This window comes from Heterodontus francisci, chromosome 3, assembly GCF_036365525.1.
Source record: "Heterodontus francisci isolate sHetFra1 chromosome 3, sHetFra1.hap1, whole genome shotgun sequence".
NCBI classification, from domain to species: domain Eukaryota; kingdom Metazoa; phylum Chordata; class Chondrichthyes; order Heterodontiformes; family Heterodontidae; genus Heterodontus; species Heterodontus francisci.
In genome coordinates, this window is record NC_090373.1 from 189,952,683 (window position 1) to 189,967,843 (window position 15,161).

Genomic DNA, 15,161 nt, shown 5'->3' on the forward strand with positions numbered 1-15,161 from the left:
GTTATAACAGAGACCTGGCTCAAAGCAAGGCAGGACTGGGTGTTAAATATTTCCAGATACAAGGTATTCAGGAAAGATAGGAAAGGGAAAAAAGGGGGAGGATTGGCAGTATTGATTAAGGAGAGCATTGCAGTACTGGAGAAAAAGGATGTCCCAGACGGGTCGAGGACAGAATCAATTTGGCTACAGCTAAGGAACAAAAAAGGTACGGTTACATTGCTCGGTGTTGTCTATAGGCCACCAGCCTAGTGGGAAGGATGTGGAGGAACAAATTTGCAAGGAAATTAGAGAGAGGTGCAAAAATTATAGGGTAGTTATAACGGGGGACTTTAAATACCCAATCATAGACTGAGATAATAGTAGTGTAAAGGGCAGTGAGGGGCAAGAGTTCCTAGAGTGTGTTCAGGAAAGTTTTCTGCAACAGTATGTTGCAAGTCCAATAAGAAAAGAAGCACTGCTAGACCTGGTTCTTTGGAATGCGGTGACCCAAGTGGATCAAGTATCAGTAGGAGAGCATTTAAGAGACAGTGATCATTGTATCATATTGTTTAGGCTGACTATTGAAAAGGAAAAAGAGCAATCCAGGGTAAGAATAATTAACTGGGGGAAGGCCAACTTCAATGGGGTAAGAATGGAGCTGGGGCGAATACATTGGAGTCAAAAGCTGGCAGGAAAACCGGTCGATGAACAATGGGCTACCTTCAAAGAAGAGATACTTTGGACACAGTCAAGGTATGTTCCCTCGAAGGGGAAAAGTAGGGCAAACAAATCCAGAGCTCCCTGGATGCCAAAAGAGGTAGGGATTAAGATAAAGAAGAAAATGTGTGCTTATGACAGGTAGAAAATACTATTGAGAACCAGGCTGAATATAGAAAGTCCAGAGGGGAAGTGAAAAAGCAAATAAGAGAAGCAAAGAGAGCATGAAAAGAGACTGGCAGCTAGCATTAAAGGAAATCCCAAAGTTTTCTATCAGCATATAAATAGTAAAAGGAGGAGTGGGGCTGATTAGGGACCATAAAGGGGATTTACATATGGAGGCAGATGGCATAGCTGAGATATTAAATGAATACTTTGCATCTGTCTTTACCAAGGAAGGAGATGCAGCCCAGGCAATGGTGAAAGAGGAGGTAAGTCAGTCACTATGAGGGTTTAAAATTGATAAAGAGAAAGTATTAGGCTGTCTGAACTTAAAGTGGATAGACGAGACCAGGGCCAGATGAGATGCATCCAAGGATACTGAGGGAAATGAGGGTGGAAATCGCAGAGGCACTGGCCATAATTTTTCAGTCTTCCTTAGACTTGGGGGTGGTGCCAGAGGACTGGAGAATTGCAAACATTACACCCTTGTTCAAAAAAGGGTGTAAAGATAAGCCCAGCAACTACAGGCCAGTCAGTTTAACTTCACGGGTGGGAAACCTTTGAGAAAAAATAATTCAGGACAAAATCAATAGTCACATGGACAAATGTGAGTTAATTAAGGAAAGCCAGCATGGATTTCTTAAGGGAAAATCATGTTTAACTAACGTGCTGGAGTTTTTTGAGGTAACAGAGAGGGTTGATGAGGGCAATGCTGTTGATTTGGGTACAAGGACTTTCAAAAGGCATTTGATCCTGTGCCACACAACAGACTGGTGAGCAAAAACCTGTAGCTCATGAAATAAAAGGGACGGTAGCAACATGTATACAAAATTGGCTGAGTGAAGGAAACAAAGAGTTATGGGCTGGAGGAAGGTTTATAGTGGAGTTCCCCAGGGGTCAGTGTTGGGACCCTTGCTTTTCCCGAGATATATTAATGACCTAGACCTTGGTGTACAGAGCACTATTTCAAAGTTTGTAGAAGATACGAAACTTGGAAGCATTGTGAACTGTGAGGAGGATAGTGTAGAACTTCAAAAGGACATAGACAAGTTGGTGGAATGGGCAGACAGGTGGTAGATGAAGTTCAATGCAGAGAAATGTAAAGTGATTCATTTTGGTAGGAAGAACATGGAGAGACAAATAAAATAAAGGGTACAATTCTAAAGGGGGTGGCAGGAGCAGAAAAACCTGGGTGTATATGTGCATTAGTCATTGAAGGTGGCAGGACAGGTCGAGAGAGTGGTCGATAAAGCATTCAGTATCCGAGGCTTTATTAATAGGGGCATAGTGTACAAGGGCAAGGAAGTTATGTTAAACTTGTATAAGACACTAGTTCAGCCTCAGCTGCAGTATTGGTTCCAATCCTGGGCGCCGCACTTGAGGAAAGACCAGAGGGCACTGGAGAGAGTACAGAAAAGATTCACGAGAATGGTTCCAGGGATGAGGAATTTCAGTTATGAAGATAGATTGGAGAAGTTAGGACTGTTTTCCTTGAAGAGAAGGCTCAGAGGTGATTTGATAGACGTATTCAAAATCATGAGGGGTCTAGATAGAAACTGTTCCCACTCGTAAAAGGATCGAGAATGAGAGGACACAGATTTAAAGTATTTGGTAAGGGAAGCAAAAGTGACAGGAGGAAAAACTTCTTCACGCAGAGATTAGATTAGAGATACAGCACTGAAACAGGCCCTTCGGCCCACCGAGTCTGGGCCGACCATCAACCACCCATTTATACTAATCCTACACTAATCCCATATTCCTACCAAACATCCCCACCTGTCCCTGTATTTCCCTACCACCTACCTATACTAGTGACAATTTATAATGGCCAATTTACCTACCAACCTGCAAGAGTGGTTAAGGTCTGGAATGCGCTGTCTGAGAGTGTAGTGGAGGCAGGTTCAGTTGAAGCATTCAAAAGGGAATTAGACTGTTATATGAAAAGGAAGAACGTGCAGGGTTATGGGGAGAAGGCGGGGAAATGGAACTAAGGGAATTGCTCTTTTAGAGAGCCAGTGCAGACACAATGGGCCGAATGGCCTCCTTCTGCGCTGTAACAATTCTATGAATTGTATATACAGTCCACAGGAGCTCAGATCCCTTTCATCTTTAGATGTTTCCCTAATTTGTTTTAGTGTTCACCCAGAGAATGGACTTCAGTGCTAGACAAGGGAATATTCCCAGCTCCACCTTTAGTCTCATTGTCAGCATTAAGGCTACCCAGATCAGAGTATGTCACGGGTTAGATACAGAGTAAATCTCCCTCTACACTGTCCCATCAAACACTCCCAGGGCAGGTACAGTATGGGTTAGATACAGAGTAAATCTCCCTCTACACTGTCCCATCAAACACTCCCAGGGCAGGTACAGTATGGGTTAGATACAGAGTAAATCTCCCTCTATACTGTCCCATCAAACACTCCCAGGGCAGGTACAGTATGGGTTAGATACAGAGTAAATCTCCCTCTACACTGTCCCATCAAACACTCCCAGGGCAGGTACAGTATGGGTTAGATACAGAGTAAATCTCCCTCTATACTGTCCCATCAAACACTCCCAGGGCAGGTACAGTATGGGTTAGATACAGAGTAAATCTCCCTCTACACTGTCCCATCAAACACTCCCAGGGCAGGTACAGTATGGGTTAGATACAGAGTAAATCTCCCTCTATACTGTCCCATCAAACACTCCCAGGGCAGGTACAGTATGGGTTAGATACAGAGTAAATCTCCCTCTATACTGTCCCATCAAACACTCCCAGGGCAGGTACAGTATGGGTTAGATACAGAGTAAATCTCCCTCTACACTGCTCAAAGAACAAAGAACAGTACAGCACAGGAACAGGCCATTTGGCCCTCCAAGCCTGTGCCGATCTTGATGCCTGCCTAAACTAACACCTTCTGCACTTCCGGGGCCCATATCCCTCTATTCCCTTCCTATTCATATATTTGTCAAGATGCCTCTTAAACGTCGCTATCGTATCTGCTTCCACCACCTCCCCCGGCAGCAAGTTCCAGGCACTCACCACCCTCTGTGTAAAAAAACTTGCCTCGCACATCCCCTCTAAACTTTGCCCCTCTCACCTTAAACCTATGTCCCCTGGTAACTGACTCTTCCACCCTGGGAAAAAGCTTCTGACTATCCACTCTGTCCATGCCGCTCATAACTTTGTAAACCTCTATCATGTCGCCCCTCCACCTCCGTCGTTCCAGTGAAAACAATCCGAGTTTTTCCAACCTCTCCTCATAGCTAATGCCCTCCAGAACAGGCAACATCCTGGTAAACCTCCTCTGTACCCTCTCCAAAGCCTCCACGTCCTTCTGGTAGTGTGGCGACCAGAATTGCACGCAATATTCTAAGTGTGGCCTAACTAAAGTTCTGTACAGCTGCAGCATGACTTGCCAACTTTTATACTCTATGCCCCGACCGATGAAGGCAAGCATGCCGTATGCCTTCTTGACTACCTTATCCAACTGCGTTGCCACTTTCAGTGACCTGTGGACCTGTACGCCCAGATCCCTCTGCCTGTCAATACTCCTAAGGGTTCTGCCATTTACTGTATACCTCCCACCTGCATTAGACCTTCCAAAATGCATTACCTCACATTTGTCCGGATTAAACTCCATCTGCCACTTCTCCGCCCAAGTCTCCAACCGATCTATATCTTGCTGTATCCTCTGACAATCCTCATCATTATCCGCAACTCCACCAACCTTTGTGTCGTCCGCAAACTTACTAATCAGACCAGCTACATTTTCCTCCAAATCATTTTTATTTACTACAAACAGCAAAGGTCCCAGCACAGATCCCTGCGGAACACCACTAGTCACATCCCTCCATTCAGAAAAGCACCCTTCCACTGTTACCCTCTGTCTTCTGTGACTGAGCCAGTTCTGTATCCATCTTGCCAGCTCACCTCTGATCCAGTGTGACTTCACCTTTTGCACCAGTCTGCCATGCGGGACCTTGTCAAAGGCTTTACTAAAGTCCATATAGACAACATCCACCGCCCTTCCCTCATCAATCATCTTCGTCACTTCCATCATGCTCCTTCAAACACTCCCAGGGCAAGTACAGTATGGGTTAGATACAGAGTAAATCTCCCTCTACACTGTCCCATCAAACACTCCAGGGAAGGTAGAGTGCAGGTTAGATACAGAGTAAATCTCCCTCTACACTGTCCCATCAAACACTCCCAGGCCAGGTACAGCACTGGGATTGGCTGCTCTCTGATTTGGGAGCCTGAGTGCATCAACGAGGTGCAGCTGACTGTGGCTGTGTGCAGAGGTTGGAGGCTGCAGGCTGTGTGACTGCTGCAAGAGGGAGATTCAAACTGAAACAAAAGTTTATTCCAAATTTCAACAAAGGAAGGAAGGCAGAGAACTGGAAGCTCTTTTGTGAGTTTGTTTTATCCTGAAGTCTTTTTCATTGATTGTTGGGGGTGGGGAAAGAAGAGACCTGAAGACCTTGGGTGGGGCTGTATTGTTCAATAGGGAGCTCCTGTGTTTAATCTTTGGATAGGGAGCTCCCTCCCCACCCCAACTACTAAACCTGGGACAGCTGGAGCTGCCCAGGTGAAGAGACTTCTCTTCTCTTTTCTCTTATCTGAACATCAAAGGAGGCGTGTGCCTTGGCAGCTTACAGCTGACCCAGGTGAAGACATCACCCCACCCTCCCAACTGGAAGACCAGCTACAAGACTTCTTTAAAATACCAACAAAGACTGATTCCTCCTGGCCTTCCTCTCCCTCAGCCTCTTCCCCTGTGCTACATCCTTTAAATGTTGCTTTTTTGATTTATTGTATTTGCTCTTTTTTTTTCTCTCAGCAAAGTGCTTGTAACTCTTCTACCCCATGACTTCTCAGTCCTCTCCGGTGGTGGGGCCCTCCTATGCTGCGACAGCTGCTCCTGTGGCCCCGTCACCATTTAAAATCTTATCAAAGCATGGGGTGAAGAGTTACACTCATCCTAATATGACTATTGAGGCTTGTGTTAAGGCAATGGCCGTGGTTGTCGGCCCCTCGGCCATTGTTGCAGCCTCAAAGATGTATGGGAAGGCTGTGTTCTTCCTGAAGACCGAGCAGGCTGTGTCCCTTGCCCTAAGTACGGGGCTCACAGTGGGTGGGATTTTCCTGCCAGTGGACCCACTGGGGGCCACTGCACATCGGGTAACCTTGTCGAACGTCCCACCCTTCATTCCTGATGAGCTCCTCCTCCCCCACCTACACCATCTGGGGGAGGTGAGGTCAGGGATCACCCCAGTCCCGCTCGGTCTTTGGGAGCACAGCCTCCGACATGTGTACTCCTTCCGCCGCCAGCTATTCATGCAGCTGGCACGGGAGGAGGTCTTGGAGGGCCACTTCGGTATAGAGTTTCAGGGGATGGCCTACCGCGTCTTCTGGACCTCGGATGGGGCGCGGTGCCACGTCTGCAAGGGGGTGGGGCATGTTCGTAAGAACTGCCCCAACCTCCCGGCCGCCAGCTCCACCTCGGCGGCCCAGAGTGGTTCCACAGCACCTCCTCCCACTCCCCCCACACATCCAATAGACGCCGCTCAGTCGGTTCCGGAGGCTGTGGTTTTCACAGCCTCCAGCGGGGAGGGGAGCGTCCGTCCGAGCAGGAGGAAGACGCGGGGAAAAAAGAAACATCATGAGGCGCGTCCCCTGGACACTTTGACTCAACCCGAGCCTGAGCTCAGCCCAAAGCCCATTCCCATGGAATCCACCTGTCCCAGGGCTGGGCTCAGGCCCAGGGTGACTAAAAAGGAAAAAAAGGAGGCGGAGGCCTCTGATGACATGGAGGTCTCTGAGCCTCCGCTCCCTAGTGGGAAAAAGAGGAGAAGGCACCCCTCCACAGAAATAACGCAGGGCCCTGAGGTGCAGGTCCCATCTGTTGGAGGGGAGCTGTCTCCTGTTTCGGATCCTCAGGTTCCCCCTACCGCCACCACCAAGGCTGCAAAGTCCGGGCAGGTGCTCCCTATTCCTCAGGATGGAGGGGAGGGGAAGGCCCCGGTACATGAGGCCCCTCCTGAAGGAGTAAGTGGGGCCCTGCTTGTGGTGGGGGAGCCTGGGGACGCCGCCCATTCCGCCACTGCTACTGGGTCGGGTGCCCTGAATGAAGGGGAGGGCGACGCCCCAGAGGGTGAGCCCTCCCAGCCGGAGTCCACCACCAACCAGGAGACACCCGACCTGGTGAAAACTGAGAATGCTGCCCCATCTGCTGGGCCTGTGGGTGCTGGCAGAGCGGGAGATAGCCTCCTCTCTCCGCCTCCGGTCTCGGCTCCAGCTGGATTTCCGGAGTCGGGATCTTATGTCTCCCCTGGACCACTCGTTGGCCTGGGGACAGAGGTGGAGGGGGGTCCTGAACTGCTGGCACCCACAGGCTCCAGTTTTACAATAGAACCCAGAGAGGAGTCCTCCGCCATCGATCCTGGGGGTGGGATCGTGACGGAGGCGGGACCAGCTGGCGCGGCCGGGACGTCCGCCCCACAGTGTGTGGTGGATGTGTCGGCCGCTGGCGGTGACGACCCGGAGGAGGATGGGGATTCGCTGTGGGGCACGGAGGATGATCTTGATTCCATCGCCAGTGAGGTGGTGGAGTCCCTCGTGCCTCCCCACGGCGGAACTCTGGGATTTCCTCGCGGTTTGCAGGGGCTGCCGCAATAAAGTTCAGCTGGCCCTCGACCGCTGGTCGAATCTGGCGCTGATCATCCAGTCCGTCCGTGCTGCCCTGAAGATAACGGGCAAGCGCGCGGGCGTGAAACTGGTTGAGAGGCGCCGGTTTAATGTGTTCCTCAATGGGTTGCTGGGGGAGTGGAAGGCCAGGTGCACTTCCACTCCCTCCTCACAGTGAGCTGTCGGTGACGGGTTTTAAGTACCTTTGACATGAAGATAACCATAGCCAGCCTCAACATCAACGGCAGCAGGGGGTCTCACCGCAGATTTCACAATCTCTCAGTCCTTAGGAAAGGGAGATACGCGGTGAGCTTTCTGCAGGAAACCCACACCGTTCCGGGAGACGAAGCCACCTGGCTCCTGGAGTGGCAGAGTGGGGTCTACATGAGTCACCTCACCCCTATTTCTAGTGGGGTAGCTATCTTGTTGGCCCCGACTTTTCAGCCGGAGATCTTGGGGGTCAAGGAGCTAGTGCCGGGCCGCTTGCTCCACCTTGCCGTTCGCCTGGGTAGTGTGCCGCTCCACTTTGTGAACGTGTATGCGCCCAGGCCCGGCGCGTTGCAAGCTCGCTTCTTTGAAGAAGTGTCCGCTCTCTTGAGCTCCATCGATAGCGGCGAGTGCATCATCCTCGGGGGGGATTTTAACTGCACCCTTGAGGTGGGGGATCGCTCCGGTCCCCAGCGCGGCCAAGCGTCGGTGGAGAAGTTGAGGGGACTGATCAGCTCCCTTAACTTGGTGGACGTCTGGCGGAATCTCCATCCCGACTCCAGCGCCTTCACGTCGAGGTCTGGAGGAGGGGGGTCGCGAATCGACTGCCTCTACATTTCGCAGGCGTACGTCTCCCGCGTCTCGGCGGCCTCCATGCGGCTGGTGCCGTGTTCGGACCACCGCCTGGTGTGGGCGGAGTTCACTCCGCTCCGCACGCGGGCGGGGTCCGCGTACTAGCACTTTAACAACCGGCTGCTGGAGGACGAGCGATTTCGGGACTCGTTCTGTCGATTCTGGGCCGACTGGAAAAGGAAGCAGGGGGGCTTCCCCTCCTTGAGGCTATGGTGGGATGTGGGCAAGACTCACATCCGCGTCTTCTGTCAGGAGTACGCGAAGGGGTCGACCAAGAGGCGGGAAGCCGAGATCGGGCGCCTTGAGAGGGAGGTGCTCGACTTGGAGTCCCGCCTCGGTCATGCCGTCGTGGACCCGGCCCTGTGGCAGGCGTACAAAGAGAAGAAGGGCGCGCTGAGGGACCTGCAGCTCATAGGGTCCCGAGGCGCGTACGTGAGGGCGCGGATCCAGATCCTGGAAGATTTGGACCGCGCCTCACCCTTCTACTACTCGCTGGAAAAATGGCGGGGGGTCCGTAAGCAGCTCGTAGAGCTGCTGGCCGACGACGGATCCTCCATCACGGATCCGAAGGGAATGGGCCTCCTGGTCCGTATTTATTACAGTGCGTTGTTCTCTCCGGATCCGTCCAGCGAGGATGCGCGCAGAGTTTTGTGGGAGGACCTGCCGCAGGTCAGCCCGGAGGGCGCTGAAGGATTGGAGGCTCCGCTCACGTTGGCGGAGCTGACTGGCGCCCTCCACCAGCTCTCAAGGGGCAAATCCCCAGGGCTGGATGTGTTGACCGTGGAGTTCCTCAGGGCGTTCTGGGACGTCCTGGGGGACGATTACGCGCGGGTCCTGGGGGAAAGCCTGGCGACCGGGGAGATGCCCCTCTCGTGGCGCAGGGCGGTCATCGTCCTGCTGCCAAAGAGGGGCGATCTCCACCTGCTTAAAAACTGGCGTCCGGTCTCCCTCCTCAGCACGGATTATAAGATCTTTGCCCGGGCTATGTCTACCCGCCTGGGCTCCGTGCTGGCCCACATGATCCACCCCGACCAGTCCTACACGGTCCCGGGCCGGTCCATCCAGGACAACATCCACCTGGTCCGGGACCTGATCCATCTTTCCCAGAGGACTGGTCAGTCAGTCGCCTTTCTCTCCCTCGATCAGGAGAAGACGTTCGACAGGGTGGATCACGATTACCTTTTCGGGACTCTGCGCGCTTTCGGACTCGGGCCGCATTTTGTGGCCCGGGTCCGACTTTTATACGCCGCCGCAGAGTGTCTAGTCAAAGTTAACGGGTCCTTGACGGCGCCCCTTCGCTTTAGGAGAGGAGTGCGTCAGGGATGCCCCATGTCCGGCCAATTGTATACCATTTGCGTGGAGCCCTTCCTGTGCCTGCTTTGCAGGAGGTTGACGGGATTGGCTCTGCGCGAGCCGGCCATGCGGGTCGTCCTCTCGGCTTACGCCGATGACGTGCTCCTCGCAATCACAGATCCCGTTGAGTTGCGGAGGATGCGCGACGGCCAGCAGACCTTTTCTGCCGCGTCCTCCGCGAGGATCAATTGGGAGAAATGTTCCAGACTCCTGGTTAGTCAGTGGCGGGTGGACTCCCTGACGGAGGAGATGACACCTTTTGCGTGGAGCACCATGCACCTTCTCGATCTGGGAGTCCACCTTAGCCCCGCTGAGGAAGCCTGGCCGGCAAACTGGCAGGAGTTGGAGGCGAAAGTCACCGCTCGGCTGGGGCGCTGGACAGGACTGCTCCGAGTGCTTTCCTGCAGGGGCCGAGCGTTGGTCATAAACCAACTGGTGACCTCCATGTTGTGGTACCGGTTGGTAACTTTGGCCCCGCCCCCTGTATTTGCCACCAAGATCCAGAAGAAACTCGTCGATTTCTTCTGGGGCAAGAGGAAACACTGGGTCTCTGTCGCGGTCCTGAGTCTCCCGATTGAGGAGGGCGGTCAGTCGCTGGTGTGCGTCCGCACCCAGGCTGCGACTCTCCGCCTTCGGACCCTGCAGAGATACTTGTACGTCGAGCGTCCTCCCAGATGGTGTGCGCTGGCGACGTATTTTTTCCGCCAGTGTCACTGCCTTCAAGACGACACGCAGCTCCCGGTGGAGTCCGTTAGCCGCGCTTCTCTGAGGGAGTTGCCTGTCTTTTACCGGGATCTATTCCGAGTCTGGAACATGGTCGCCTCCAGTCAGGGCGCTCCCCCGCCGGCGGAGGAGAGCGCCTCGGCTGTCCGGGCGGCCGACTCCGGGGACGGTCCGGCGGGCGGAGGAGTAGCCGAAACCCCCGGGACGCCCCTCACTGCGGGTGGCGAGGGTACTCGGGAGTGTGAAGCGATCCCGGCCGAGCTGACCCTCGCTCGGCCGGAACTGCTCATCGGACCCAGGCCCCGAAACCCTCCTCGGGAGCCGGTCCCGCACAACCCGAGCCGCCTCTCGGAAATGCCCTCCGTGCCATTCCAATCGGCGCGGAGGGGTTTCCTGTACGGGCTGCTCCTGCACACTCTCCACTTCCTCGCCCTAGTCAGCCGGCCGGACACGCCCTGGCGGTCCGCGTTGCCATCTGGCGGCGAGGGGAAACCCCGATGGAGGTCTCTCTACGCGGGAGTCTTCCCCCTTTACATCGGGGACCTGGGTTGGAGGGTGCTGCACAGAGCAGTCCCATGCAATAGACTTTTAAGTAGGTTCACGGACTCCCAGGCCGCCTGTACTTTCTGCGGCCTGGACGAGTCCGTGTTCCACGTTTATACGGAGTGTGCGAGGTTGCAGACCCTCTTTGAGTATCTGAAGGGGCTGCTCCTCAAATTCTGGCTGCACTTCAGTCCCACGCTCCTGATCTTTGGGCACCCGGTGCGGAGGGGCTTGGACCGGGAGGAGGATCTCCTCGTCGGTCTGCTCCTGGGCCTGGCCAAGGTGGCAATTCACAGGTCCAGTTTGCGGGCCGTCGGGGGTTCCGTCCTCCCAGATTGCCTGCCCCTCTTCCGCGGTTACGTTCGCGCCCGGGTGTCCCTGGAGAAGGAGCATGCGGTGTCCGCCGGTACGCTTGAGGCCTACCGCGACCGGTGGGCACCGCAGGGACTGGAGTGCATCGTTGACGCCGAGAATGACATTTTAATTTGAGTTTTTTGTTTATTTATCTGGTTTTAATAAAGTTATTTTAAAACTGTAAATAAAAAAAAAAAACAGGTTAGATACAGAGCATAAATCATGCTCTACACTGACACTCCAGTAATGTGCCTTCACCTCGATCAAAAAAGCACCTCACCCTCCCCAGTACATACACAGTTCCAGCTTCCATTCCTGCCAAGTTTTGATCTCACTGAGCAAGGTTGTATTTTGGTGTTGGTTACTGCTCAATTAGTAAAGTTGAGCAGCATGTCTTTTGGGCTACCTACCTGAAGTGTCTGGTTATGATCTCCTCACTGGCCGCCTTGGGGATCCAAGTTATAAATAAACTGCACTTCACCTGGAAAGACAGAGGCAGGTTTAAGCAAAAGTCCAGACCAAAACATTCATACTATTTGCCCGTTATGTCCCAGTCACTGTACTGAGTTTATTGTTACAGCCATGCAGACGATAGCACTAGCCAGAGTTTAACATTGGGAGCGATTTTTCTTCGCTCCACGTTTAGGGTCCACCTGGGTTGGCTGGAGCAATGTTATCTAGTAAGGATGGTTGTCCTGCTTGGGCCAATTTTTCCCTTTGAGCGCTCATACCCAACCTCAAACCCAACACTGATATGGGATGCTAAAGGATCAAGCTTTACACATAGACATGGAGAAACCTCAGCTAACCCTTACCGATTGGTGCAAGGAGCATCTAATGCATATACACAAACTCGCACACAAAAGAAAAGAAAGACGTGTGTTGCTATAACCCCTATCACGGCCAATGAAGTACTTTTTAAAGTGCGGTCACTGTGTAATGCTGGAAACCATGCAGCCAATTTGAGCACAGCAAGATCCCACAAGAATCAATGTGATGATGACCAGATAATCAGTCTTTTTTTAGTAATGTTGGCTGAGGGATAAATATTGACCAGGACACCATGGAGAACTTCCCTAAAAATGCACGTCTATCTTTCTTTCACTGCCCTGTAGCAACTTGCCAAGGTGTCTCTGACAGCACCTCGGTAGCACAGTGGTAATGTTACCGGACTGGTAATCGAGAGACCCAGACTAATGCTCTGGAGACACAAGTTCAAATTTAAATTCAATCAATTAATAAATCTAGAATAAAATGAGACTTATTGATATAATAAAACTACCAGATTGTTGTAAAAACCCATCTGATTCATTAATGTCCTTTAAGAAAGGAAACCTGCTGTCCTTACCTGGTTCGGCTTCCAGGTGACTCCAGACCCCCAGCAATGGGGTTGACTCTCAACACCCTCTGAAATGACCCAGCAAGCCACTTGGTTCAAGGGCAATTAGGGATGGCCAATAAATGCTGGCCTAGCCAGTGATGCCCACATCCCAAGATCGAATATAAAAAAAAATTTCATAACCTCTACCACCTAGAAGGACAAGGGCAGCAAATGCATGGGAACACCACCAGCTGCAAGTTCCCCTCCAAGTCACACACCATCCTGACTTGGAACTATATCACTGTTCCTTCACTGTCGCTGGGTCAAAATCCTGGAACTCACTTCCTAACAGCACTGTGGGTGTACCTATACCCCAAGGACTGCAGCGGTTCAAGAAGGCAGCTCACCACCACCTTCTCAAGGGCAATTAGGGATGGACAATAAATGCTGTCCTAGCCAGCGAATGAAGAAAATTTTTTAAAAGGCTCAGCTGCTCAACACATTGAGGCATCACACAAGGCCATGGTGAAGTGTTCCTCAGATAGTTCCAGTCGTGTTCTTGTGAAGGTAGGGATAGCAGAAACTCTACGGGGGGAATTTTATGCTCTCCCCCACGGCGACTTTGGAGGCAGGGAGAGCATAAAATCTGGTGAAATGGTGGCAGTGGGGTGGGGGTTCCCACCCCCTTCCTGCCCCTGCCCAATTCAATCCAGGGCGGGAAGGCCTGTGAACGACCTTCACACCCCACCACCAGTTGAGGCCCTTAACTGGGCAATTAATCCCCAATTAAGGGCCTCATCCCACCACCACCACTGCTGCAATTAGCCGTGCAGCCCTATCACTGCACAGGAAGCACAGCACAAAAAAACGTGTGGCTGCTTCCTGGCTCCAGGGCTTGGGGAGGCGCTGGGGGATGGTAGTGTGAGGTGCCTCTCGTTAAAAGGCACTTAGTGCCTGAACTAGAGACCCCGCATCGGGAAGGGAGGGGACACTGAGAACCACCCCCCCTGCCCTCGCCAGCGAACCCCCGACACCAACCCAACAGGAAAGATGAATCAACTGTGGCTAACAAAAGAAGTTAAAGATTGCCTTAGATCAAAGGAAGTGGCAAGTCTGAGGACTGGCAGCAATTTAGCGTTCAAAGGAGGACCAAGAAACTGAAAGAAAAAGAGAATATGAATGCAAGCTAGCAAGAAACATAAAGGTGGACTGTAAAAGCTTCTTTAGGTGTGTAAAAAGGAAAAGATTAGCAAGGACAAATGTGGGTCTATTACAGGCGAAGACAGGAGAATTTATAATGGAGAATAGGGAAATGGCAGAGAAACTAAACAATTACTCGGTGTCTGTCTTTCTGGAGGAAGATACAGAAAATCTCCCACAAATACTAGGGAACCAAGGATCTTGTGAAAATGAGGAACTGAAAGAATTCAGTATTATTAAAAGAGGTAGTACTGAAAAATGAACTGAAAGTTGATAAATCCCCTGGACCAGATGAGCCACATCCCAATTGACAGAGGTGGCTATAGAGATAGTGGATACATTGGTGGTTATCTTTCAAAATTCTATAGATTCTGGAAAGGTTCCTGCAGACTGGACATAACAGGGTGGATGTAGATAGGATGTTTCCCCTGGCTGGTGAGTCTAGAACCAGGGGACACAGTCTCAGAATAAGGGGTAGGCTATTTAATACTGTAATAAGCAGGAATTTCTTTACTCAGAAGGTGGTGAATCTTTGGAATTCTTAGATGGCTGCGGAAGCTCAATCACTGAACATGTTCAAGACAGAAATTGATAGATATCTGGACACTAAACACATCAAGGGGTATGGGGATAGCGTGGGAAAGTGGTGTTAAGGTAGATGATCAGCCATGATCTAATTGAATGGCGGAGAAGGCTCGAAGGGCTGAATGGCCTACGCCTGTTCCTATGTACATCCCTCTCCCCTGCGAGACCCCTCCCACCCTGACCTACCTGCGGCCTGGGTCCAGCAACATTCCTGACCCTCGGTTGGGTGCTCCTCCGGCGACAGCCACCACCTCCGCAGTGGAAGAGCTGCCGACTGATTGGCCGGCAGCTCTCCAAGGGCGGGACTTCCGGCGATGGGGTCCTTGATCCTGCAGCTGTCCAACTAAGTGCCTGATTGGCACTAGATTCAGTGGGCCTTCTGGAGAATTTCTGTCTTGAACATGCAGGCATCTCGGCATCGTTTTTTCCAGACGCCGAGACCCCCACCGCAAGCATTGTATCTGTACACAGTGTAAACAGTGCATTGACAGGTTTTTCTTAGACCCACCAACCTGATCAGGTGATTAAGATACCATGTACAAGGAAACATCTGCATGGAGAGGGCAGTATCAAGAGTTTAACTCTTTGGTGAATGGAATAATAACAGGTCCTGAAACCGCAAGAGCACCTTGCATTAATATAGTGCCATCATAGCAAAATGCTTCACAGCAGCATAATCAGACAAGATTAGACACAGAATCACTTGGAAAT

The 15,161-nt window shown here is 51.8% G+C and overlaps 1 protein-coding gene across 4 annotated transcripts in view; it reads right to left on the reverse strand.

The window, feature by feature from the left end:
• The window catches only part of LOC137365328 (CSC1-like protein 2), a 94,456-nt gene that overhangs the window by 49,505 nt on the left and 29,790 nt on the right, over positions 1-15,161 (reverse strand). For all 4 annotated transcript variants that reach the window (XM_068027924.1, XM_068027923.1, XM_068027922.1 and 1 more), the window contains one exon: positions 11,755-11,825. In XM_068027924.1, the coding sequence (XP_067884025.1) occupies positions 11,755-11,825 (71 nt within the window). The remainder of the gene's footprint in view (positions 1-11,754; positions 11,826-15,161) is intronic.